The sequence below is a fragment of the Pristiophorus japonicus genome, chromosome 15 (genome assembly GCF_044704955.1).
Source record: "Pristiophorus japonicus isolate sPriJap1 chromosome 15, sPriJap1.hap1, whole genome shotgun sequence".
In the NCBI taxonomy this organism is placed as follows: domain Eukaryota; kingdom Metazoa; phylum Chordata; class Chondrichthyes; family Pristiophoridae; genus Pristiophorus; species Pristiophorus japonicus.
In genome coordinates, this window is record NC_091991.1 from 30584991 (window position 1) to 30609201 (window position 24211).

The following is a 24211-nucleotide window of genomic DNA, read 5'->3' on the forward strand; positions in this document are numbered from 1 at the left end:
TGCTTCTTTGGTTTGCAAGTTCAAAACTGATCTTATTGCTCTGAGTCAATGTGAGATGCACCCATTCCAAAATAAGATCTGTGGCCTGGCTCACTGCTGAGGCTCAGGCATGATTAATGGGCATTTGGGTAAAAGGCCCGTTGAATTACGCCCCAGCACAAAGGGCTGAATTTTGGCCACCATTCTGCGCTGTTCTTTTGGCGTATGCAGCTTTATTTTGGAGCAGACAATAATCCGAAAGTTTGGCCAAAGTTTCTGCGCCGTTCTAAAGTAGGTACATCTGATTTTTTTAAATTCCCGCTTTTTTTTTTGCGTCATTGGGGGCGGAACCTGCCGTGTGCACCACTTCTGGCCATTTAAGCAAGTTTAGCCAAGTACGATTTTTTTTCTAAAATGGCACACTGCCCTACACTTAAGGAAATCGGCGCAGAGAAGAGAAAACTGCTGGAGAGAAGATGCCATTGTTCAGCGAAGCCAAAGACAGGGCAGGTAGGTGGGGAGGGGTGGGTTATTTCAGCCTGGGATTGCAGCGGGCCAGTGCAGGGTCTTTTAGGACCAGGATAGGTGCAGGCCGGCCCGGGCCAAAAGGACCCTGCACCGGCCCACATCACCTCTTTGGCTGAGATTAACTATCTCACCTGGTCAAGGTACTGGAGAATGGATGGTGTCCGTGCATTCATACGTGAGCCAGAGCCTCCAGGAGAAGAGGAGAGAAAATAAGAAGGGGCAGGGGGGAAAGAAAGAGAAGTTTGTTAAAAATCCTGTGGGTTGTTCATGATAAGTCAGATAATACACGAGCGGGGTCCTTTCGGCCCGGGTTAAGTGTAGGCCGGTGCGGGGTCCTTTCGGCCCGGGTTAAGTGTAGACCGGTGCAGGGTCCTTTCAGCCCGGGTTAAGTGTAGACCAGCGCGGGGTCCTTTCAGCCCGGGTTAAGTGTAGGCCGGTAGGGGTCCTTTCGGCCCGGGTTAAGTGTAGACCGGTGCGGGGTCCTTTCGGCCCGGGTTAAGTGTAGGCCGGTGCAGGGTCCTTTTGGCCTGGGATAGGTACGGACCGGTGCGGGGTCCTGTCAGCCTGGGTTAAGTGTAGGCCGGTGCGAGGTCGTTTCGGCCTGGGATGGCAGCGGCTTCAGTTTCCAGCCCTCCTTCAGTTTCAATTTCCAACCTCAGCCCTTCTGAGCATCCCTCGTTACCCTAGCAACATCAGTTTTTGGCGCAGACCTTAAGCTCCAGCTACAAAGCTTGAGACTAATCTGCGTCGCTCCAAATTCAAAGTTAATTCCGGCGAAACTTGGATTTTGTTTTGCCGCATTTGAGCCACTAAAAAATCGGACGTACCTCTTCAACTGCGCCAAAAACCACCCATGTGGAAAATTGAACCCAAAGTTAGCAACTTCGGAAGGGGAAAAAAATTGGTAAGCATAAGAAAATAACAGTTAGTGGAATTAGGTTATAATGTTGCAAACTAAAATTTAGTCGAAGCTCTTAACAATCATCCGTTCTTGTGTGACATCCCACATTAAAGACTATCCGGTCTTAAAACCTGATAAAGCAGGCCATTGTCGAACTGAGAGGGGTCTAGACAGAGTAGGTAGAGAGAAACTGTTCCCATTGGCGGAAGGATCAAGAACCAAAGCTCACAGATTTAAGGTGATTGGCAGAAGATCCAAAGGTAAAACTTTTACACGGTGAGTGGCTGGAATGCACTGCCTGAAAGGGTGGTGGAGGCAGACTCAGTCGTGGCTTTCAAAAGGGATTTGGATAAGTACCTGAAAGAGAAAAGTTTGCAGGCTACGGGGAAAGGGCGGGGGAGTGGGACTGGCTGAAGTGTGCTTGCAGAGAACCGGCACAGGCTTGACAGGCCAAATGCCTTCCTTCTGTGCTGTAACTATTCTATGATGCTATGAGATTCTGCCCACCCATTCCTGAGAGTCTACTGCAAGGATCTCCTACAAACAGACAATAGCAATGGTCATGTTTTTAATCAGTTGGCAAAGCAACTATTATAGATCTTGCACAAAAGTTATCCTGATGGTTGCTGGGAGCACAAACAACTTTAGGTACTGATGGGCAAGTCAGATTATCCATCATTAAATGCATGCTCCTGCAATTGATTATTTTTAACTTCAGTTTACAAAGGGTGGGTGACAGCAGGAAGTTCTGGCTTGAGCACTGTCAAAACCTCTTTGGACTGTTCCAGATCTAATATTGTACAAAGCTCATAGCTTGGCCGCATGTCCTTCACTGCGCTCACACTATAACGGTTCTGTCATTGTGAGGCACCTTTGCTTTGCACCAACATTTCAGTTGTAGTGTAAATGCAGTCCGAATCCCACAGAGTTGTGCCTGACATGACATCAGAGCAAAGAGGAGCGTGAGTGTCTGGAGGAGCCAGTTCAGATCCTGTCATCCAATGTGTAGTCTACAAGTTTAGCGTTGGTGTGATACTGAAGCAGTGAATGGAATCTGGTCTAATTGGCCAGTATCATCAAGGTCACTGGTCTGCATGGCTTGAAGCAACAAGAGATGCACTTTCTTTGTATCCTACCAAACCGCCATGGTCTGTCGCTGGGCAAGTGCCTTTATCAGTGGCCGTAGGCCCTTAATCTCAGAGAAGTTTGACAGTAAGTACAGGTAATAGGGTCAATTTATTTGTCTTAATGATAAAGCTACATGAACTATAGTGCTTCTAGCAAGGGCAGAAATAGTATAGGTATACAGGAAAGTGGTGTAATGTAGGCAGATCATTATTGTGTATTCTACTTAATTCTTCACTGCTAAATTAAGTATTATGTTCCTGTACTTTCAGGATCAAACTTGAATCGCAATACAACCTACCTTGCTTAACTGCAAGGTATAAAAGTCTGAAGAACAGCGATACTGCAACTTTAAATTATTAAAGTTCCCCTGCTTCACTTGTACAAACTTGTTATTTATCTTTCCAACTCTTTAGTGATCGGTGCATGCGAACCAGGAAAATTAAATTTCATTACAAAGCAGCCTCCAAATTGCAAGTTTGTTAGTATTTTCGCTAACTTTTAAAGTTTAAATATCATTAACTGTGTTTCCTTGCAGGCGGAGTGGGTGGCTTTGAATTATGTACCATTTGCTGAAAAATCACTGGAAGTTGTTGTGGATTTGTATCAGAAGACAGCATGCCACAAAGCTGTGGTAAATGAAAAAGTCCTTCAGAAAATCATTAAGGTAATTTATGTTGAAGTAGAGTAAAATGGTTTATAATGATTACTTTGTGGATTGATTTTGGATGTTCTATAATGAAAGGTCTAAATCTGATTGATCTGTTTTGAGGTTGAAGTTAACTGATCACTATAGATGACTAGTTGCCTTTTAGGACTGCTTTCAACTTGGTAGAGTATTGTACAGTTTAATCAGTTTGAAGTTTTCAGTTCCTCATATTAATCCTAAAATTCCGTAACCTAATTTCATAGTTATTTGAATCTTAGCCTTTTATGACGCATTCAAAGCTTAGATGACCTTGATAGTTGTGGATTCGTGATTGTAGTGAGTTGAATTTTGAATCTGGAAGTGAATTCTGAAACAACTTTCCACCTGTGGCATGCTTTAATCCTGTTTTTGCAGCCATTAAATCATTTTGCAGGTACTTTTTGTTGCACACCTTTACACCATTAAAAAAAAAAATGATTTCAGGCACTTAGCGACACAAGGGATTTTCACACTGGCCTTGCACCTTTGGGACCTTAATCTCGTAAATACTGGTTGGATTATAGTCTCGTCCCTCCCAGTATGAAGGTACATGCGTGAAATGAATTTGGTTTGTCTCAGCCATATTCTTCGTTGCAACAGCCCCGCAGTTCAAAATTGCCCACTGGTTCATGCAAACTGACGCTGACAGAAGATTTCCTCTTTCAGCTGTAGCTCAGTGGGTAACACTGAGTCAGAAGGTTGTGGGTTCAAGTCCCACTCCAGAGACTTGGGCACAACATTTAGACTGACACTCCAGTGCTGTGCTGAGGGAGTGCTGTACTGTTGCAGGTGCCGTCTTTCGGATGTGACATTAAACCAAGGCCCTGTCTGCCCTCTCAGGGCCTTGATATAGAAGATCCTATTGCACTATTTCAAAGAAGAGCAGGGGAGTTATCCCTGGTGTCCTGGCCAATATTTATCCCTCAGTCAACATCTAGAACAGATTATCTGGTCATTATCACATTAATGTTTGTGGGAGCTTGCTGTGCACAAATTAGCTGACATGTTTCCCATATTACAACTGACTACACTTGAAAAAGTACTTCATTGGCTACAAAGTACTTTGGGACGTCCGGAGGCTGTAAATGCAAGTCTTTCTTTCTGAGCACTAAGAAAATCGTAAACCTGTTTACAATGAATGACTTTTCTGATTTTGTTACATATCGCACAGAGGAAGTCTTCCCCCTGTGGTGGCAGGTCTCAGTCAGGAGTCCATTAACTGGGGTGAGAAGTGGGAAGAATCACATGGGAATATTGGTGTTTTTCAGAAGTTGGGACAAAGATACATTTATTGGGTCAGAATAGAGGGGCCTTTACTCTGCGGCAGACTGTGGTGTACCTGACCGGATTGAGTTTCATGCTGACACTGGGTAGTCACAGTGCAAAAGTATTTTGTTCCCCCAGCTCAGGCATGCTTGGTGAATTTAAAATTGTAATTTTGTTTGTAAGAAGGCATGAATATATTGGTTTTGCAACCTTCAATTCGTGCAGTAGTCTATTGGTGAGGATTATATTTAATCACGAATCAACCCTTCGCTCCTTTTTTTCATTAGACATTGAGGATACCTCTTAGTCTGAAGTATGCCTGCCCATCTGAAACTACGTGGAAAATGGCTGTTTCCTCTCTTCTTAAAGTGCTTTCTATTGGACTTCCAGTTGCTAGGCAGCATGCTTCCTCAAGAAAATTCGATACCATGTGGCCAGAACTATCCAACACATTTGAAGACTTCTTGTTTACAAAAAGGTGCATGGAAAAATTATGTAAAATTGTGTTCCTTAAGATTATTCTACTTACGGCATGGTGAATGTATTGCACACTGTGTTTAATCACCTGAATGGACTAAAGTGAGAAACTTTTTGCCCAAGCATCACTTAGGATCTCAGGATTGTCCCGTGTCAGCTTGGCTCATTTGGTAGGACTCTTGCCTCTTAGTCAGTAGGTTGTGGGTCTTAAACCCCACTACTGACCATGCATCTTCGGCTGACACGTCGGTGCAGTTACTGAGGGAATTCTGCTTTGTTGGAAGCGCTATCTTTTGGAGGAAATATTAGCCCAACGTTCTGTCTACCTGCTCAGGTGGATGTAATAGATCCCATGTCACCAGTCAAAAGAGAGAAGGCGGCTCTCCTGGTGCTCTTGCAAACCAACCAACACCATGAAGATAGATTGTCTGGTCCTTCATTCATTTGCTTTTTGTGGGACCTTTCTCTGTGCAAAGATTTGCAGTAACAGTAACTACAGTACAAGAAATAATTTGTTTATTGTAAAGTATTTTGAGACATCCTGAGGATGTAATAAGAGGTTATAAAAGTGCAAGATTTTGTTCTTTATGGGCATATCAATTTAGTTATGTTGCATATCGATTTCCATATCATCCAGAATTAACATGCAACCAGTCCATACCTGAATTATTCACTCATCCAAACGTTTCCAAATTATTTGCTGAATTGGTGTTCCATTGTGTTAGTAATTAACACTGAAGAACAACTCCTTAAATAACAAGTTGCCTAATGAACACTGCATTGTCACATTAATGATGGTTTGGTTTTGCAGCACACCCCCAGATAATCTCTCCATTCAAGAATTTGAAAAAAATGAGAACATAGATGTTGAGGTGAGTTTAAATTCAGACTTTTTTTTAAGTTATGCATGCTCAGCAAGTATTGAATATGTTAAAAATGGTCAAATTGTAGATGCTTAAAAATACACCTGCATTAAACGTAGTATTTCTGAAATTATCACCTATTTTACTAGTGTTTATTTTGAAACAATGATTCGCACGACAATCACTTTTTATTCTTTTTTAGGTTGTGCAGCTTATTAGCACAGATATATTGCCATATGCAAACTTCATTCCAAAAGAATTTGTTGGCCAGATAATGACAATGCTAAACAAAGGTTCAATTCACTCTCAGTCAACTTCATTTACAGGTACGTCGTATTGTTAGTATTCACAAGTTGGGCAGAAATGGATTAGAAGCTGGAGGCATTCGATAAGGTGCCACATAAAAGATTACTGCACAAGATAAAAGCTCACGGGATTGGGGATAATATATTAGCATGGATAGAGGATTGGCTAACTAACAGAAAACAGAGTCGGGATAAGTGAGTCATTTTTCAGTTGGCAAACACTAACTAGTGGGGTGCCATAGGGATCAGTGCTGGGACCTCAACTATTTACAATCAATATTAATGACTTGGATGAAGGAATCGAGTGTAATGTAACCAAGTTTGCTGCTGATACAAAGATGAGTGGGAAACAAATTGTGAGGAGGACACAAGAAATCCGCAAAGGGATATGGACAGGCTAAGTGAGTGGGCAAAAATTTGGCAGATGGAATATAATGTGGGAAATTGTGAGGTTATCCACTTTGGCAGAAAAAATAGAAAAGCAAATATTAATTTAAATGGAGAACAATTGCAAAGTGCTGCAGTACAGAGGGACCTGGGGCATGAAACACAAAAAGTTAGTATGCAGGTGCAGCAAGTAATCAGGAAGGCAAATGGAATGTTGGCCTTTATTGCAAGGGGGATAGAGTATAAAAGCAGAAGTCCTGCTGAAACTGTACAGGATATTGGTGAGGCCACACCTGGAGTACTGTGTACAGTTTTGGTCTCCAGTATTTAAGGAAGGATATATTTGCATTAGAGGTTGTTCAGAGAAGGTTCACTAGGTTGATTCTGGAGATGAGGGGGTTGACTTATGAAGATGGGTTGAGAAGGTTGGGCCTATACTCATTGGAGTTCAGAAAAATGAGAGGTGATCTTATCGAAACATATGATAATGAGGGGGCTCGACAAGATGGATGTAGAGAGGATATTTCCACTCATTGGGGAAACTAAAACTAGGGGACATAGTCTCAGAATAAGGGGCCGCCCATTTAAAACTGAGATGAGGAGGAATTTCTTCTGAGGGTTGTAATTCTGTGGAATCCTCTGCCCCAGAGAGCTGTGGAGGCTGGGTCATTTAATAAATTTAAGGCGGAGATAGACAGATTTTTGAGCGATAAGAGAATAAAGGGTTATGGAGAGCGGGCAGGGACATGGAGCTGAGTCCGTGATCAGATCAACCATGATCTTATTAAATGGCGGAGCAGGCTCGAGGAGCCAAATGGCCTACTCCTGCTCCTATTTCTTATGTTCTTATGAAAGCTTGTGGGCAAAGGATGTCTTACTACAGTTATACAGGGGCCTTGGTGAGACCGCACCTGGAGTATTGTGTGCAGTTTTGGTCTCCTTACCTAAGAAAGGATATACTTGTCAGAGAGGGAGTGCAGTGAAGATTCACCAGATCCTCATTTTAATATTCCGAATCAACAATTAGTTCTTGGCCTTGATTAAAAGGAAAATGTTCATTTAAAAAGATTGGAAATCAGTAAAATCCAACTTTCATGAGACCAACTAATAGTTCATGTCCCTTTAAGTGATGTAATTTTACTGAACGTTACATCACTGACCTATATAATGTCTGCTATTTTAAGATAATTTCATTTTTGTCCTTTGTACTGGAAGACCTTCATTATATTAAGACAGCAACAAATTGTCCACAGATGTGTGCTTGCCGAGACTGAAATTTTAGGACCATTGTCTGGTGTTAGATTTTTTTCAGCTTTTTATCGAAAGGGTTGTTTTACCTGCAGATATTTTCATTCAAGGATGTGTGGAGAAGAGATAAATATCTGTAAATTATATTAGTTGGTGTGTGGCTAGAGATTGCAAGAATTGAATATGCAGGTGAAACTTTTGTTTAAAAAAGCTACATCAGGCAACGAGTTTGCACGTTCTCAATTTCAATCACGTGCTACTTAACTCTGAAATAACCCAGAGATCACCCCACATACTCTCCATTACAAAGACTGCCTACTTGCCTGCCTCAGCTGCTGCCAATATCCTCATCCATGCCTTTGTCACTTCCAGACCCAATGATTCAATGCTCCCCAGGCCGCCTCTTATCCCTCACCCTCCGTAAACTTCAACTCATCCAAATCTCTGCTCCACATACCCTTTGCTCACCAAATCCCACTCGCCCATCACCCCTGTCCTCAGTGATCTACATTGACTCCCCGTTCCCCCAGTGCCTCAAATTTAAGTTACTCAGCCTTGTAGTTAAATGGCTTCATGACCTTTTCACTCTGTATCTCTGTACCCTCCAAGAACTCTGTTCCTCTCACTCCTTGTGTATTCCCCATTTCCTTTGCCCCACCATTGGCGACCATGCCTCCGCCATCGAGACCCTAAGCTCTGGAATTCCCTCCCTAAACCCCTCTGCCTAAGATCCTCAAAACCACCTCTTTGACTAAGCTTTTGTCACCAATCCTAATACCTCTTTCTTTGGCTTGACATGCTTTTTTGTCTTGCTCTGCTTCTGTGCAGCACATTGGGGCCTTTTTAATCTATGTTAAAGGCACTATATAAATACAAGTTGTTGAATGAAAATGGGCACAATTAATTTGAGAAATCCCATTATCCATAAATGTATCTCATCAAAATCCATCAAATAAATCTCAATGAATGGTTGACTAACTGCACTCAAACAATTATGGAATTACATGATAGAAAAGAAACTCTCCTGTATAAAAAGAAACAATATTAAAACAAACTGCAACCCACAAAATACAAGCTGCCAACAAAATAGTAATTATGCATTATTGAAGCTGCAGAGGCACAGATTAAACGCAGTCAAAGCACTACAGAGCAGTAAAACCACAGAGGCACAGATTAACCCACAGTAAAGGAAACCATGACAGAGAGATAGCAACAAAACCTGCAAGATACCAAGAACAAAGAGACAACAAAAAATATTGGATCAAACACCAAATCATGACAAAAGTACCCTGTCAGGATATACAGATTAGCACCTCAAGCTATTAATAAAGGAATTAACTCCCTGATGTAACATTAAGTAATATGTAGATTAAATGTTATTTTTCAGAGAGAGCTTTATTTTTGCATTTTCTGCCTTTAAGCCATTTTTAATACTTTTAATATTTAGCATATTTTTGTTAACTCCACTCCCGCATGTTACTGAGAGGCAAATATAGTAAAACCATGTCACCAGTTTTATACATTGGCTTTGAAGGGTTTCTGTTTTTGTTCAGTTTAACTGCTGAATGTGTGTGACAATTCCAATCAAAGTGTAACACTTCACATTGTAGTTATACATTTGTCAGGATTCAACTGTCTGTGTGTTTTGTGTGTTTCTATATTAAATGTATGTGTAGATTGGCATCTTCAAAAGATAGATATAAGGACGGCCTGTTGTCTTAGTTCATCCATTCAGAAAGACTCTAAATTCCCGCAAGAAAGTTTAAATTCAGATTTCAGGCGACCAGCATCCGCGAGTCAGCTCCTTGCATTTACATTGATGAACTGATACTAGCTCCGTTATCCTGGCAGCATACTACTATTTATTTAGCATATGCCAACTCGGCATATAATTCCAGCCATTTTAGAACAGTCATCACCCAAGTACGTAAGCCACCAGATAGCGTAGTTAGTGGGCATAATTCAACAATGTAGGACATGGTTTGTGTTTGTCTACAAAGTCATTTTTTGTTGTCACGAAGGCCCCATAGGTGATGATTTAGCGAGCAGTGTCCCTGTCCAGTTTGAAAATGGTTGATAAGCCGTCGGCTGAATCTTGGTCGGTGGTCTGTCGGGTCGGAGATGATGTGTTGATTTATAGGAGCATCAGGCTTTACGCCAGCGAATTGGTAAGGAAAAGTCAAAGCAATCAGTAAAGGTTGATCACATTAGGTGTCGTGAAGAGAGTTGCGCTGTTCATGGATAGAACAAATCAGAGTGAATTGGCAACATGATTTTCTCATGGAGTCTATTCATCAATTTTGCTACTGCATCTGAACAATAAAGATGTGGAGGAGCTATGTTGCAGAGGCCTGGTGACCATAGAAGGAGAATAGGGCACAATGTGCCTGACATAAGATGCATTGCAGCATACAGTTGAGCGTTCACCAGCTTAATGTACAGTGAGTGAGCCCAAATGGGAGTGCAATATTCCTCAATTGAATAGCAGAGTGCAACAGCAGATGAGCGTAAAGTGGAGGAGTTTGCTCCCCAGGCAGAGCCGGTAAGTTTGGCGCCTAGATTATTTCAGGTTTTGACTTCCTCCGCAGATCGAGAATGACACCCAAGTAAAGAGTGAGCATTATGTTTAAGAAGTTGACCATTTAGGATGATGGTGAGTTTACAAGAGGTGCTAGCATTGTGCAAGTGAAACACGGAGGAGACGATCTTTGTGGGACTTGGTTGAAGATGCCATTTCTGGCAGTACTCGGGCATAAGTTTCCATATCATTAGTGAGTGGTTTCCTGGGTAGAAAATCACTAGTTTGAGTTGCAAAGGCACTGTCATCAACGTAGATGAATTCCTGTGATCTGGGCACAGGCAGGCTGTTTATGTACAGCTTAAAAAGGAGTGTTGTTGCTAGGATCCCTGAGGTAGGCCATTGATTTGGTATCTCCACGAGCTGGTGGGGTCAACCATGTGTACACTGGAACGTTGACCCCGTAGCGGTAATTAAAAACAAGCAGGTGGCTCAAAATGGCAGGACTCTGGATATTTAATAGAAGCATGAAAATCTGGATCTGTCACCAGGATAAAGAAGCCTTATTTGGCAATGTAAATGCTAGGTGCTCGCATTCAGAATCCAAATTAAAACAGAAACCAATATAAAAGCAACTGCAGCTTTTTTCAGTCTCTTCCTTTCCCTCATCCCCCCCCCCCCACCCCTATTGTCTTCAAGAGGCAAATTGAAGAAACGTATTCATTGCCAGTGTCCCTAGATTTCACCTTGGATAGATAGTGTTGGCTGGGCTACCAAAATGTTAAAGCAGGAATAATTTCTGTAGCAATAAACAAAATTCAAGACTGGAAAGTGAGCAGTGACTTTGAGGAGACTTTGCCTTCAATAAGATTACCCTGTATTGGTAGAGTAACTGTGCTTCTTCACTTCTACAGAGGCAGAAATTGACATTCGAATGAGAGAGGAGTTTTCCAAAGTCTGCTTTGAAACGCTGCTTCAGTTTTCCTTCAGTAATAAAGTGACAACTCCCCAGGAAGGGTATATTTCCCGAATGGCTTTGTCTGTGCTCTTAAAGAGGTCACAGGATGTGTTGCATCGGTACATTGAAGACGAGAGGTTGAGTGGCAGATGCCCTCTCCCAAGGTTAGAATGATTTACTTTTGAATTGCTAAAATTATTTGCCTATTATGATAAATTTTTTGAATCAAAATGTCTTGTCGGAGAGAGAATTTATGTAATTAGGAAATGTACATATTCCTAGCACCAGTGCTCAGTATAGGACACTATTCACCGGTGTCCCTTACGACTACGTGAGCGGGAAGTGTATCCACCTCCAGCTCCTGACGGACCGCATTGTGGCACTGGAGCTGAGGATGGATTCACTCTGGAGCATCCATGATGCTGAGAATGACGTGAATAGCACGTTTAGCGAGTTGGTCTTACCGCAGGAAAAGGGAACACAGCCAGATAGGGAATGGAAGACCAACAGGAAGAGCAGTGCAAGGAAGGCAGTGCAGGGGTCCCCTGCAGTCATCCCCCTGCAAAACAGATACACCGCTTTGAGTACTGTTGAGGGGGATGACTCATCAGGGGAGAGCAGCAACAGCTAAATCTATGGCACCGTGGGTGGCTCTGCTGCACAGGAGGGCAGGAAAAATAGTGGGAGAGCGATAGTGATAGGGGATTCAATTGTAAGGGGAATAGAAAAGACGTTTCTGCGGCCACAACCGAGACTCCAGGATGGTATGTTGCCTCCCTGGTGCAAGGGTCAAGGATGTCTCGGAGCGGGTGCAGGACATTCTAAAATGGGAGGGTGAAGAGCCAGTTGTCATGGGACATATAGTTACCAACGATATAGGTAAAAAACGGGATGAGGTCCTACGAGATGAATTTAGGGAGCTAGGAGTTGAATTTAAAAAGTAGGACCTCTAAAGTAGTAATCTCAGGATTGCTACCAGTGCCACGTGCTAGTAGGAATCGCAGGATAGCTCCGATGAATACGTGGCTTGAGCAGTGGTGCAGCAGGGAGGGATTCAAATTCCTGGGGCATTGGAACCAGTTCTGGGGGAGGTGGGACCAGTACAAACCGGACGGTCTGCACCTGGGTAGGACCGGAACCAATGTCCTAGGGGGAGTGTTTGCTAGTGCTGTTTGGGAGGAGTTAAACTAATATGGCAGGGGGATGGGAACCTATGCAGGGAGACAGAGGGAAATAAAATGGAGACAGAAGCAAAAGATAGAAAGGAGAATCGTAAAAGTGGAGGGCAGAGAAACCCAAGGCAAAAAACAAAAAGGGCCACTGTACAGCAAAATTCTAAAGGGTCACAGTATGTTAAAAAGACAAGCCTGACGTCTCTGTGCGTCAATGCGTGGAGTATTCGGAATAAGGTGGATGAATTAACTGTGCAGATAGCAGTTAACAGAAACGATGTGATTGGCATCACGGAAACATGGCTCCAGAGTGACCAAGGCTGGGAACTCAACATCCAAGGGTGTTCAGCATTTAGGAAGGATAGACAGAAAGGAAAAGGAGGTGGTATGGCGTTGTTGGTTAAAGAGGAAATTAATGCAATAGTAAGGAAGGACGTCAGTTTGGATGATGTGGAATCGGTATGGGTGGAGCTACGGAATACCAAAGGGCAGAAAACGCTAGTGGGAGTTGTGTACAGGCCACCAAATAGTAGTAGTGAGGTTGGGGACAGCATCAAACAAGAAATAAGGGACGGGTGCAATAAAGGTACAGCAGTAATCATGGGCGACTTTAATCTACATATTGATTGGGCTAACCTAACTGGTAGCAATGCGGTGGAGGAGGATTTCCTGGAGTTGTATTAGGGATGGTTTTCTAGACCAATATGTCGAGGAACCAACCAGAGAGCTGGCCATCCTAGAGTGGGTGATGTGTAATGAGAAGGGACTAAATAACAATCTTGTTGTGAGACACCCCTTGGGGAAGAGTGACCATAATATGGTAGAATTCTTTATTAAGATGGAGAGTGACAAAGTTAATTCAGAAACTAGGGTCCTGAACTTAAGAAAAGGTAACTTCGATGGTATGAGGCGCGAATTGGCTAGATTAAACTGGCAAATGATACTTAAAGGGTTGACGGTGGATAGGCAATGGAAACCTTTAAAGATCACATGGATGAACTTCAACAATTGTACATCTCTGTCTGGAGTAAAAGTAAAACGGGGAAGGTGGTTCAACCATGGGTAACGAGGGAGATTAAGGATAGTGTTAAATCCAAGGAAGAGGCATACAAATAGCCAGAAAAAGCAGCAAACCGGAGGACTGGGAGAAATTTAGAATTCAGCAGAGGAGGACAAAGAGTTTAATTAAGAGAGGGAAAATAGAGTACGAGAGGAAGCTTGCCGGAAACATAAAAATTGACTGCAAAAACTTCTATAGATATGTGAAGAGAAAAAGATTAGTGAAGACAAACGTAGGTCCCTTGCAGTTGGATTCAGGGGAATTTATAATGGGGAACAAGGAAATGGCAGACCAATTGAACAAGTACTTCGGTTCTGTCTTCACAAAGGAAGACACAAATAACCTTCCGGATGTACTGGGGGACCGAAGGTCTAGTGAGAAAGAGGAACTGAAGGATATCCTTATTAGACGGGAAATTGTGTTCGGGAAATTGACGGGACTGAAGGCCGATAAATCCCCAGGGCCTGATAGTCTACATCCCAGAGTACTTAAGGAAGTGGCCCTAGAAATAGTGGATGCATTGGTGAAAATTTTCCAGCAGTCTATTGACTCTGGATCAGTTCCTATGGACTGCTATAATGTAACACCACTTTTTAAAAAAGGAGGGAGAGAGAAAACAGGTAATTATAGACAAGTTAGCCTGACATCAGTAGTGGGGAAAATGTTGGAATCAATCATTAAGGATGAAATAGCAGCGCATTTGGAAAGCAGTGATAGGATTGGTCCAAGTCAGCATGGATTTATGAGAGGGAAATCATGCTTGACAAATCTTCTGGAATTTGAGGATGTAACTAGTAGAGTGGATAAGGGAGAACCAGTGGATGTGGTGTATTTGGACTTTCAAGAGGCTTTTGACAAGGTCCCACACACGAGATTGGTGTGCAAAATCAAAGCACATGGTATTGGGGGTAATGTACTGACGTGAATAGAGAACTGGTTGGCAGACCGGAAGCAGAGAGTCGGGATAAACGGGTCCTTTTCAGAATGGCAGGCAGCGACTAGTGGAGTGCCGCAGGGCTCAGTGCTGGGACCCCAGCTCTTTACAATATATATTAATGATTTAGATGATGGAATTGAGTGTAATATCTCCAAGTTTGCAGATGACACTAAACTGGGTGGCGGTATGAGCTGTGAGGAGGACGCCAAGAGGCTGCAGGATGACTTGGACAGGTTAGGCGAGTGGGCAAGTACATGGCAGATGCAGTATAATGTGGATAAATGTGAGGTTATCCACTTTGGGGGCAAAAACACCGAAGGCAGAATATTATCTGAATGGCGACAGATTAGGAAAAGGGGAGGTGCAACGAGACCTGGGGGTCATGGTTCATCAGTCACTGAAAGTGGGCATGCAGGTACAGTAGGCAGTGAAGAAGGCTAATGGTATGTTGGCCTTCATAGCTAGGGGATTTGAATACAGGAGCAGGGAGGTCTTATTGCAGTTGTACAGGGCCTTAGTGAGGCCTCACCTGGAATATTGTGTTCAGTTTTGGTCTCCTAATCTGAGGAAGGACGTTCTTGCTGTTGAGGGAGTGCAGCGAAGGTTCACCAGACTTATTCCAGGGATGGCTGGACTGTCATATGAGGAGAGACTGGATCAACTGGGCCTTTATTCACTGGAGTTTAGAAGGGTGAGAGGGAATCTCATTGAAACGTATAAGATTCTGACGGGACTGGACAGGTTAGATGTGGGAAGAATGTTCCCGATGTTTGGGAAGTCCAGAACCAGGGGACATAGTCTTAGGATAAGGGGTAGGCCATTTAGGACTGAGATGAGGAGAAACTTCTTCACTCAGAGAGTTGTTAACCTATAGAATTCCCTGTCACAGAGAGCTGTTGATGCTAGTTCATTGGATATATTCAAGAGGGAGTTAAATATGGCCCTGACTGCTAAGGGGATCAAGGGGTATGGAGAGAAAGCAGGAAAGGAGTACTGAGGGGAATGATCAGCCATGCTCTTATTGAATGGCTGTGCAGGCTCGAAGGGCCAAATGGCCTACTCCTGCACCTATTTTCTGTGTTTCTGTGTTTAATTTTGGATGTGGAGCAGGTGCAGTCAAGATCAATTCCAAACAAATACTCTAGCCTGCAAAAATAAAAACATTTTAAAAAAATATATATATATAGCATTTAAAATTAAAACTACTCCACCCTGAATGTCCTCTTTTGTCATTAGAAGGTAGTCTTTACCATATGCTACATTTAGCCCACTTTGTCCATGTTATGCCCTTCTATAGTTCTGCGTCATCTGTCTGATCTTTGTACAGGTTATGCTGTCCTATAGTTATGCATCATTTCAGATGCAAGGTTAGCGAAGGACCATTGTAATCAGGATAAAAAAAATCACCGTTCACATATTTTCTTCATTTTGTAGTCATGTTCAACCCGAACATATTAACCACATCAGTGCTCCAGCAATACAGGACATTAAGAAAAATGCAAACATTTGTATTGTTAAAAGGCAAATGGTACTGTGCAACATTAAGAAAATGCAGCAACCTTGCATATAAAATTTGAAGGGGAGTATATGATTGCATACCGAGTGGAACTCTCTTAACAATGAACACTGCTGCAGATATGATCATAAATGAATCAATGAAAACAACATTGTATTGTAATGTTACTCAACATATTTCAGCACTGATCCTCAGAAATGTATTAAGAAATCGAAGCTAATGTGGGGAAGAGGGAGAAGAACTGCCTTTGTGACCAACAGTTTTTGAAGATTTAGTACATGCTACCTCAGCTTTTTGAAGTTAGTGAAGGTGAAATTGCTCTTTGCCTATTGTGCAAAATGGGGCTCTAGCTAATTGGCAGCCTGTTTTATTTTTTAGAAGTCAATATTTTTCTGTGTTTCTGACTTAATTCACCTAACCTCATTTATTGACATTGAGACAAGAGCCTGAATTTCTCGATGTGGCAAAATTGCAAATGTTTGGTAATCACAGGATGTTAAGTGTGGGATATGGTTGATGTGTAAGCATGATAATCGGCCATTTCATTGGATCTCTGCATTACCCGAAGGGACACTTGATTTCATTGCTAATTTAAAATTGATTTTTTTTTCCATTTCTTTAGCATACTGTGTCACCAGCTTTGTGACTTTTTAGTGTGAACTTTTGTGCTCATCAAAGTGAAAGAGATTGGTGTTGGAAATGGAATACCTCCCCATTTTTGTCAGACATTGCACAGCTAGGTGCAGAGTAAATCTTCCTCTGTCCTGTCCTAACAATAGGCTTAAGCTCCAACCTCAGAAGAGCACCACAATTTCTGGCTTTGATCACAAGCCATCCACTGCCTGTCTTGAGAATGCCCATTATGCTGTGAGCTCCCGCTGAATTTAAATGGCCCAATCTCTCACAGGAGACCATCAGCACATTAGTGTGGGCTGGTGAAAGGGCAGCGTCTAATCCACTCCACCCCTTGTGTTGTCTATCACACTGGCCAGGCTCAACTTTTCTGGATTTTTTACATTTTTACAGGCCGTATCCCATAAGCTGGTTGCGGGTTATTTGAGATTAAATTGTGGTTATGCATGGAACAGAGGAGGCTGAGGGGAGACCTGATTGAGGTGTACAAAATTATGAGGGGCCTGGGTAGGGTGGATAGGAAGGACCTGTTTCCTTTGGCAGAGGGGTCAACAACCAGGGGACATAGATTTAAAGTAATTGGGGGGAGGTTAGAGGAGATATGAGGGGAAATTTCTTCACCTAGAGGGTAGTGGGGGTCTGGAACTCGTTGCCTGAAAGGGTGGTAGAGGCAGAAACCCTCACCACATTAAAAAAATACTTCGATGTGCACTTAAAGTGCCGTGACCTACAAGGGCCACAGACCAAGAGCTGGAAAGTGGGATTAGACAGGTTAGCTCTTGGTCAGCCGGCGCAGACACGATGGGCCGAAATGATCTCCTTGCGTGCTGTAAATTTCTATGATAACAGAACATATCTCAGTCTGTAAATCATCATCATAGGCAGTCCCTCGGAATCGAGGAAGACTTGCTTCCACTCTAAAAGTGAGTTCTCAGGAGACCGTACAGTCCAATATGGGAATTGCAGTTTCTGTCGCAGGTGGGACAGACAGTGGTTGAAGGAAAGGGTGGGTGTGGAGTTTGGTTTGCCGCATGCTCCTTCCGCTGTCTGCATGTTTTCTGCATGCTCTCGGCTCTAGGTGCCCAACGCCCTCCTGGATGCACTTCCTCCACTTAGGGCGGTCTCGGGCCAGGGATTCCCAGGTGCACTTTATCATGCTGCCCGCCACCATCTCAGCAGAACACCGGCTCTGCACGAGGTAGAAAAGGTCATCCGACAGCTCAAGAACAACAAGGCATCAGGAGCAGATGAAATCCCAGCTGAGGCACTAAAGTATGGCGGAGAAGCACTATTAGCACGAAGGCATGACCTCGCGTCTCATCTGGAAGGAGGAGAGCATGCCGGGAGATCTCAGATGCCGTAATCGTGACTATCTTCAGAAAAGGGGACAAATCCGACTGTGGCAACTGCAGAGGACTCTCCCTGCTGTCAGCCACTAGGAAAGTCATCGCAAGAATCCTCATTTGTCTTCTCCCTGTGGCTGAAGAGCCCAGTCTGTACAAGAGTAAATGAGGCAACGTTGCCATCGTGTGGCCAATGTTCAAAAGACAGGATTGAATATTATTTTTGTATGTTGACACCTGTATAGTATGTTTAGTTAAAGAATTCAGGCTTTTGGTGGGTGTTTAATTTTGTCTTTTTTTTTTAAATACAGGCAGCGAGTGACAGAAATAGTTTTTGTTCTGAAAGCAATCAGTACTCTTATGGATTCGCTTAAGAAAACCAAGCCTGAAAATGGTAATTATTTTATCGCCTGTCTCTTGTTGCCCAGACAATGGCTTGCTAGGTCACTTTGCAGGATATTAAGAGTTTAACATGTAGTGTGGATGAGTCATGTGTCCACCAGATTGAGTGAGGTGTCTGGTTCCTTTCCCTGAAGGATATTAGTGAACCAGTTGGGTTTTTACAGCAATCGAGCAGCTTTCATTACCACTTTGTAGCTGATTTATTCAATTCAATTCACAACTTACCAGGGTGAGGGTGACCTCCAGGTTGCTAGTATTTACCATTCCTAAGACATCTGTCTCATGATAAATGAGCAGAAGAGCTTTAAAATGTACCATATTTTGCTTTCTTTATATGAAATATATCCAATAAAATTTGATTGCAAAATGGGAGGTTGGAAGGCAATAAAAGCAATGCATTTTGCCTCTAAAATCTGTTATTAAATTGTTCTGATTCCAAATACGTCTAACCTGTTGTTACCCAGTTCCTATTTTTTTTTAAATCTCCATCATACTTCCTTTACTCTTTGGACCATTTTGTTTTAATTATATTGCACTATTAACACTAACCGTGTGTGTCCCTGTGAGTTTACAGTTTTTGTCTCGGTTGCATATGGTCATGAAACAGTCTCTCCAAAAATCTGCACAAATTAATGTATTTGTGGGTGTTCGTGTGTGTATATCGAGTGAGTGGCTTTCAGAATATGCAATTTTCTGATGAATCAATATCCATGTATCAGTCTGTACTGAGCAGACTTTTAGCATGAGGGTCATTCTAGCAGCATGGGACAGATGTAGCACCGAAGTCTTTGGTAAAACGAGTCAAAATGCTCAGCATTGTCAAACAGTTTTCACAACAGTGTGGACCTGTCACAACTTATAAATAATCTATGCAAGCCTGGCTTCTTTTCAAGTGTTCCATTAGTTCAATAACGGCAATCTTCCTCCAAAACTCACCCACATTGGTGGTTATTCATTTTTCTCGCTTATCGTGTTCTGTGGAGAAATGCTTTAGTATTTATACATCTATAGACATGTGAGGGGAATGATTATAGAGAACTATTTGATTACATTACTGATCACTGAATTGAATTAGAAATGTTACGTGTTCAACTAAAAGTTATCAAGAATTCTGCTACGGATTGTGCAGTTACCTAGAATCAAACACCAGAGAAGGAAACCATTCAGCCCATCGTGCCTGTGCTGGTTCTAGAACCGATCTATCCAATTAGTTCCACTCCCCTGCTCTTTCCCCACAGCTCTGCAAATTTTTCCTTTTGAAAATTATATCAAATTCCCTTTCGAAGGTTACCAAGGATCTTATGCACTGCAGATTCACAACAACTCAACATAAAGCTGAATTTTACAGAAAATCAAAGTTTATTCTGCACAATAGTAGGTATGAAGGCTGTCGAAGTCTGAAAAGGTTATATATTTTTTTCCATAGCTGATTTTCCTTGCATATAGTTTTGAGTTCAGTACTGAATTTAACAAACCACTTCAGCCTTATTGTGACGTTTCAACGTGTTGGGACGCAATTTGGCATAATGTACAGTTGAACTGAAATGTGACAGAACCTTTAGACATAATGTAGAAATATGCTGTTCAGTTGGATTCAGACTATAACCAATGGTCTCCGTAATCTTTTTGGCTGTGCGGCCCCTTTTAGTTTTGAGCATGTGCGAACTTTAACAACGCAAAAACCAGTCCCAGGCTGTGCGGGACCGGCAGAGAGCTACGAGGTCACACAGCTTATAAGGAACGTTGCCTATGACTATAAACTTTTTTTTTTTAAGTGGAATAAGGGGATAAAGGAAAAATATGCATTCTTTTAAATTAGCTCTTTTCATATATTGTTGTAAAAAGGAGCTTAGTGCTGCAGTGATTGCACCTTCCTAAAACTTTCAACCTGGCTCTAGAACTCTGGGAAGAAGTCTTCTTAAGGCAATCATTTTTAAAGGTACCTTTAAAAAGCAGTGTATAAGTGCCACTGTTGAAATATGCCAGCAGCTAGGTAGCAAATAATGCTTGAACTTGTGCAACAGTCACACCCTCCAGGTTTGCACATTGTTAAAGACATGCGCACTAGATTTTACAGTTACTACCTCAATGTGATGTGCAATTGTAGAGCAGAACTGGTTTGCCTATACTGGTTTTCTGTTAGATTTGAGCCAAAAGATTTTTGATATTGTGCTTTTTAAAAAATATATAAATGTTCAATGCTTTACTTTCTGTTCTCTCTTTTTTCCTCATTGCAGTTGATACCAACATCTGGTCGCAGGTAATTGCTCTGTATCCAACACTGGTTGAATGTATTACCTGCACATCCTCGGAAGTTTGCTCCGCTTTGAAAGAGGCGTTAGTTCCTTTTAAAGATTTTCTTCAGCCACCAATAGCCAAAGTGCAGAATGGAGAGTCCTGACAAATATGAGACTGCCACATCACCTGCGGTACTATTAAATGTTGATTCGAGCAGTTTACTTGCCAGAGCACAATTCAATAAAGGTTTGGAGCATCACTGAATGTAAAGATCTACACGTGCAGACTGGATTAAGTAACAATCAGGGGCCTTGCTTGGAAGCATCTTACTGACCATTGGGGTTGTTTGAACATGCATAGATTAAGACTCACCTTACAAACTTGTATAGCTGCCCCACCATTTTTTTTTTAGTGAAGCTGGCCAGTGGGGATGTTTTTACTTAATCAACCTAAATCTGGTGCAGTGATATGAAAAGTGTTTGAGGGAGGGAGGGTCTATGTACAGGTTGTGTTAAAAATGTTGCTGATGTAATTAAAAAAAAGATATATATTCAACATCATATATTTGAGAAATAAGCTGGCATTTTGTGCACTTTTTAAGGTACAAAAGTTGTGCACAGAACTATATGCAAGTGAGTACCATAACATTCCATGTCATGTGTGACCAGCCTTTCTAAGTAAAGGGAAATTATGTACTTGTGTGTAAAATAAATTGTCCACTTCTGTAACAGAGTGACCTTTTTCTGTGATAGCTTGAAAGGGATGCTGGTGCTTCAGCACATTGATGCAGAGCAAACCTGTTAAATGATGAGTTTCTTCAGATGGTTTCTCTGTTATTCTCCGCCTCCCCTTCACGTCAATGTTAATATTATGGAAATTATATCTGATCTGACAACTTTTTTTGAAGTGTTTATTGGAAAATACTAGGAGCCCGAAATTGAAGAACTTACCGCCCACTGCCGCCGACATTCCTCTGGTCAAACCGCCCAGTGCCATTTTCGACGCGGGCGGGAGGAGAGAGCCGCCGGGAAGCGCCCGCCGACGTCAGCGGACGGCCGAGTCGCGCAACTGACTTCCCGCCCGGCGAGCTGCGATATTCAGGTCGGCGGCAGAATGGGGGTCGACTGGAGGCTGGTCTATCCCCGACAGTAGGTAGGAAGATGGTGAAAAAAAGGCGAGTACACTTTTTGTAATTTTTTTTTCTTTACAGGGACTTACCTGGATGGGGTCCCCCCGGAAGGTCTTCAGATGGTTTAAAAACATTTTTTAAATACTTTTGCTTTTCAGCTCTTCGACCCTCCGTGGGCCCGACTCCATCCTCGGCGGCACTTGGGTGACCAGCGCCTTTGTCTCCGAGATTGGGAGCTCCCGCCGGCTGCCACCCAGATTGGCGGCATAAGTTGCTCATTTGCTGCCCGCCAACCTTCGAGGGACCTCTCCGATGAACATCCCGCCAAAAGTACCGTCAGGTACCTCGGCGGCCATCGGCGATCCTTTGGGCGGGCAGAGACCGTCATCAATTTTGGGCCCTTGGTACTTGACTTTATTGTGCTCTCATTGTGGTCTACAGCCCTTTCTGTGAATTAAAAGTAACATTTGAAGGGAGTGGTTTAACACTCTCTCTCAATGTTCTAAGTATAATCTTTCAAACAAACCTGAGCTGCGATGCTGTAAATATGGTCTGATTCAAACTGCAGTACCTCCCCAGCTCTTCCGAGTTCACATTTTTTTCACTGACATCTGACTGCAGTAGACCTCAAAGCTTCTGCACAAAATATACTTCCAATTTTAAAAGCTTTTTTTGGTATAGAACTGTAGTTGAAAATATTTTGGGTTTTTTTTGTGTGAAATGTTATTTAGGAAAAAATTAGTAATTAAAGTGACTGTTGGACTTGATTACTGTTGGGTAACTGAGCCAAATTCCATGCCCTAGGGAAATAGTAATTCTGTATTCCCCTTTACAGCAGTTATTTAATTAATCGTGTCTATAGTTCACAATCTTAATGTCATGTTTTAAAGATACAATGCGGTCGTATCAGCAATTCCCAGAGGAAATGTTTCCTACAACTTCCATTATAAGAGCACTTTAGGTCAAGGACCAAGTGTGTTCTTCCATCGTTGTCATCATCATCATAGGCAGTCCCTCGAAATCGAGAGACCTGCTTCCACTCTAAAAGTGAGTCCTCAGGTGACTGTACAGTCCAATATGGAAATTACAGTCTCTGTCACAGGTGGGACAGACAGTCATTGAAGGAAAGGGTGGGTGGGGAGTCTGATTTGCCGCACACTCCTTCCACTGCCTGCACTTGTTTTCTGCAAGCTCTCGGCGATGAGACTCGAGGTGCTCAGTGCCCTCCCGGATGCTCTTCCTCCACTTAGGGCGGTCTTGGACCAGGGATTCCCAGGTGTCGGTGGGGATGTTGCACTTTATCAAGGAGGTTTTGAGGGTGTCCTTGAACTGTTTCCTCTGCCCACCTGGGGCTCGCCTGCCGTGTAGGAGTTCTGAGTAGAGCGCTTGCTTTGGGAGTCTTGTGTCGGGCATGCGGACAATGTGGCCCTCCCAACGGAGATGGTCGAGTGTGATCAGTGCTTCGATGCTGGGGATGTTGGTCTGATCGAGAACACTGACGGTGCGTCTATCCTCCCAGGGGATTTGCAGAATCCCCTTGATCAAACACCTTGTACCACCGTACTATTTTCAGTTCCTTATCTTACATCCGCATAAGCCACATATGCAGTGTTGTGATCAATGCAACTGAAAACAGCTTTTTGATCTGTAGTCATAAATTTAGTTTGTTTCTGCAAAACCTTTATGCCGTACTAGCTAGTTTAATGACACATTTTGATTGCAGAAAGCTGTTCCTATCGCCAAGTATCAAAGCCACAGCCTTACCTAATACTCAGCAAATCGTGCATTCCATGTCAGGAGAAAAGATGAACTCAAGCCACCTGTATCAGTGGAACTAGTTGTTTGGCACAGTCATTTCATTTTCCGAGTCTCTGGTTTTCCTTTGCAGGATAAACAAGTCATCCTATGCAGAAATCAAAACAAAAATACCTGAAAATGCATAGCAGATCCTTAAGCATCTGGGGGAAAAGAACACAATAAGTTCATGTTTTGAGTAGGACTCCTTATGTGTTCTCCCCACTTATTATCCTCATAGTGCAGTAGGGATCTCTCGTAAGATATGTCTAAACTCATATATGGGATGGTCATTTGGGTGAGGTGCAGTTTTCTTTTGTGGGAAGGGAAGGATTTTTAACCCTCATTCTCTTCCAAAAGCTCTTTATTGGATATGGTTCCACAGGTGCCTTCTGGTATTTTGTCCATGTGGCCATTCTTAACGTGTAAGCCTCGATAGTGATTATTATCAGGCTTTGGGGCCATTGCACCTGAACCCAATCCTGACCTCACCCATTTCAAGTGTGGGTCACTGTATCATAATCCCTGGCTGATTTTCCTCCTCTTGATCCAGGAGCATTGAAACTAATTGCTACCACTGCCATGGCAGAGATCAGCATAGGAGGTATAAATTTTTTAGTCTTGGAGGGAGTTCGATATTGAGGATGCAGTTGGATAGGAGTTAAATTTTTTATAATACTTGTGTGAAGTGAGCAGAGTTTGGTGGAGAGTTCAGGCCGACACTACATTTTTAAATTAGATACA

The 24211-nt window shown here is 42.6% G+C and overlaps 1 protein-coding gene across 4 annotated transcripts in view; it reads left to right on the top strand.

Annotated features, from left to right (window-relative positions):
- The window catches only part of mon2 (MON2 homolog, regulator of endosome-to-Golgi trafficking), a 164181-nt gene extending 142909 nt beyond the window's left edge, over positions 1–21272 (top strand). For all 4 annotated transcript variants that reach the window (XM_070900267.1, XM_070900268.1, XM_070900270.1 and 1 more), the window contains 7 exons: positions 3072–3200; positions 4775–4965; positions 5776–5836; positions 6030–6153; positions 11200–11407; positions 18216–18298; positions 20544–21272. In XM_070900267.1, the coding sequence (XP_070756368.1) occupies positions 3072–3200; positions 4775–4965; positions 5776–5836; positions 6030–6153; positions 11200–11407; positions 18216–18298; positions 20544–20707 (960 nt within the window). In that variant the 3' untranslated portion in view covers positions 20708–21272. The remainder of the gene's footprint in view (positions 1–3071; positions 3201–4774; positions 4966–5775; positions 5837–6029; positions 6154–11199; positions 11408–18215; positions 18299–20543) is intronic.
- The last annotated feature ends 2939 nt before the right edge of the window (positions 21273–24211 follow it).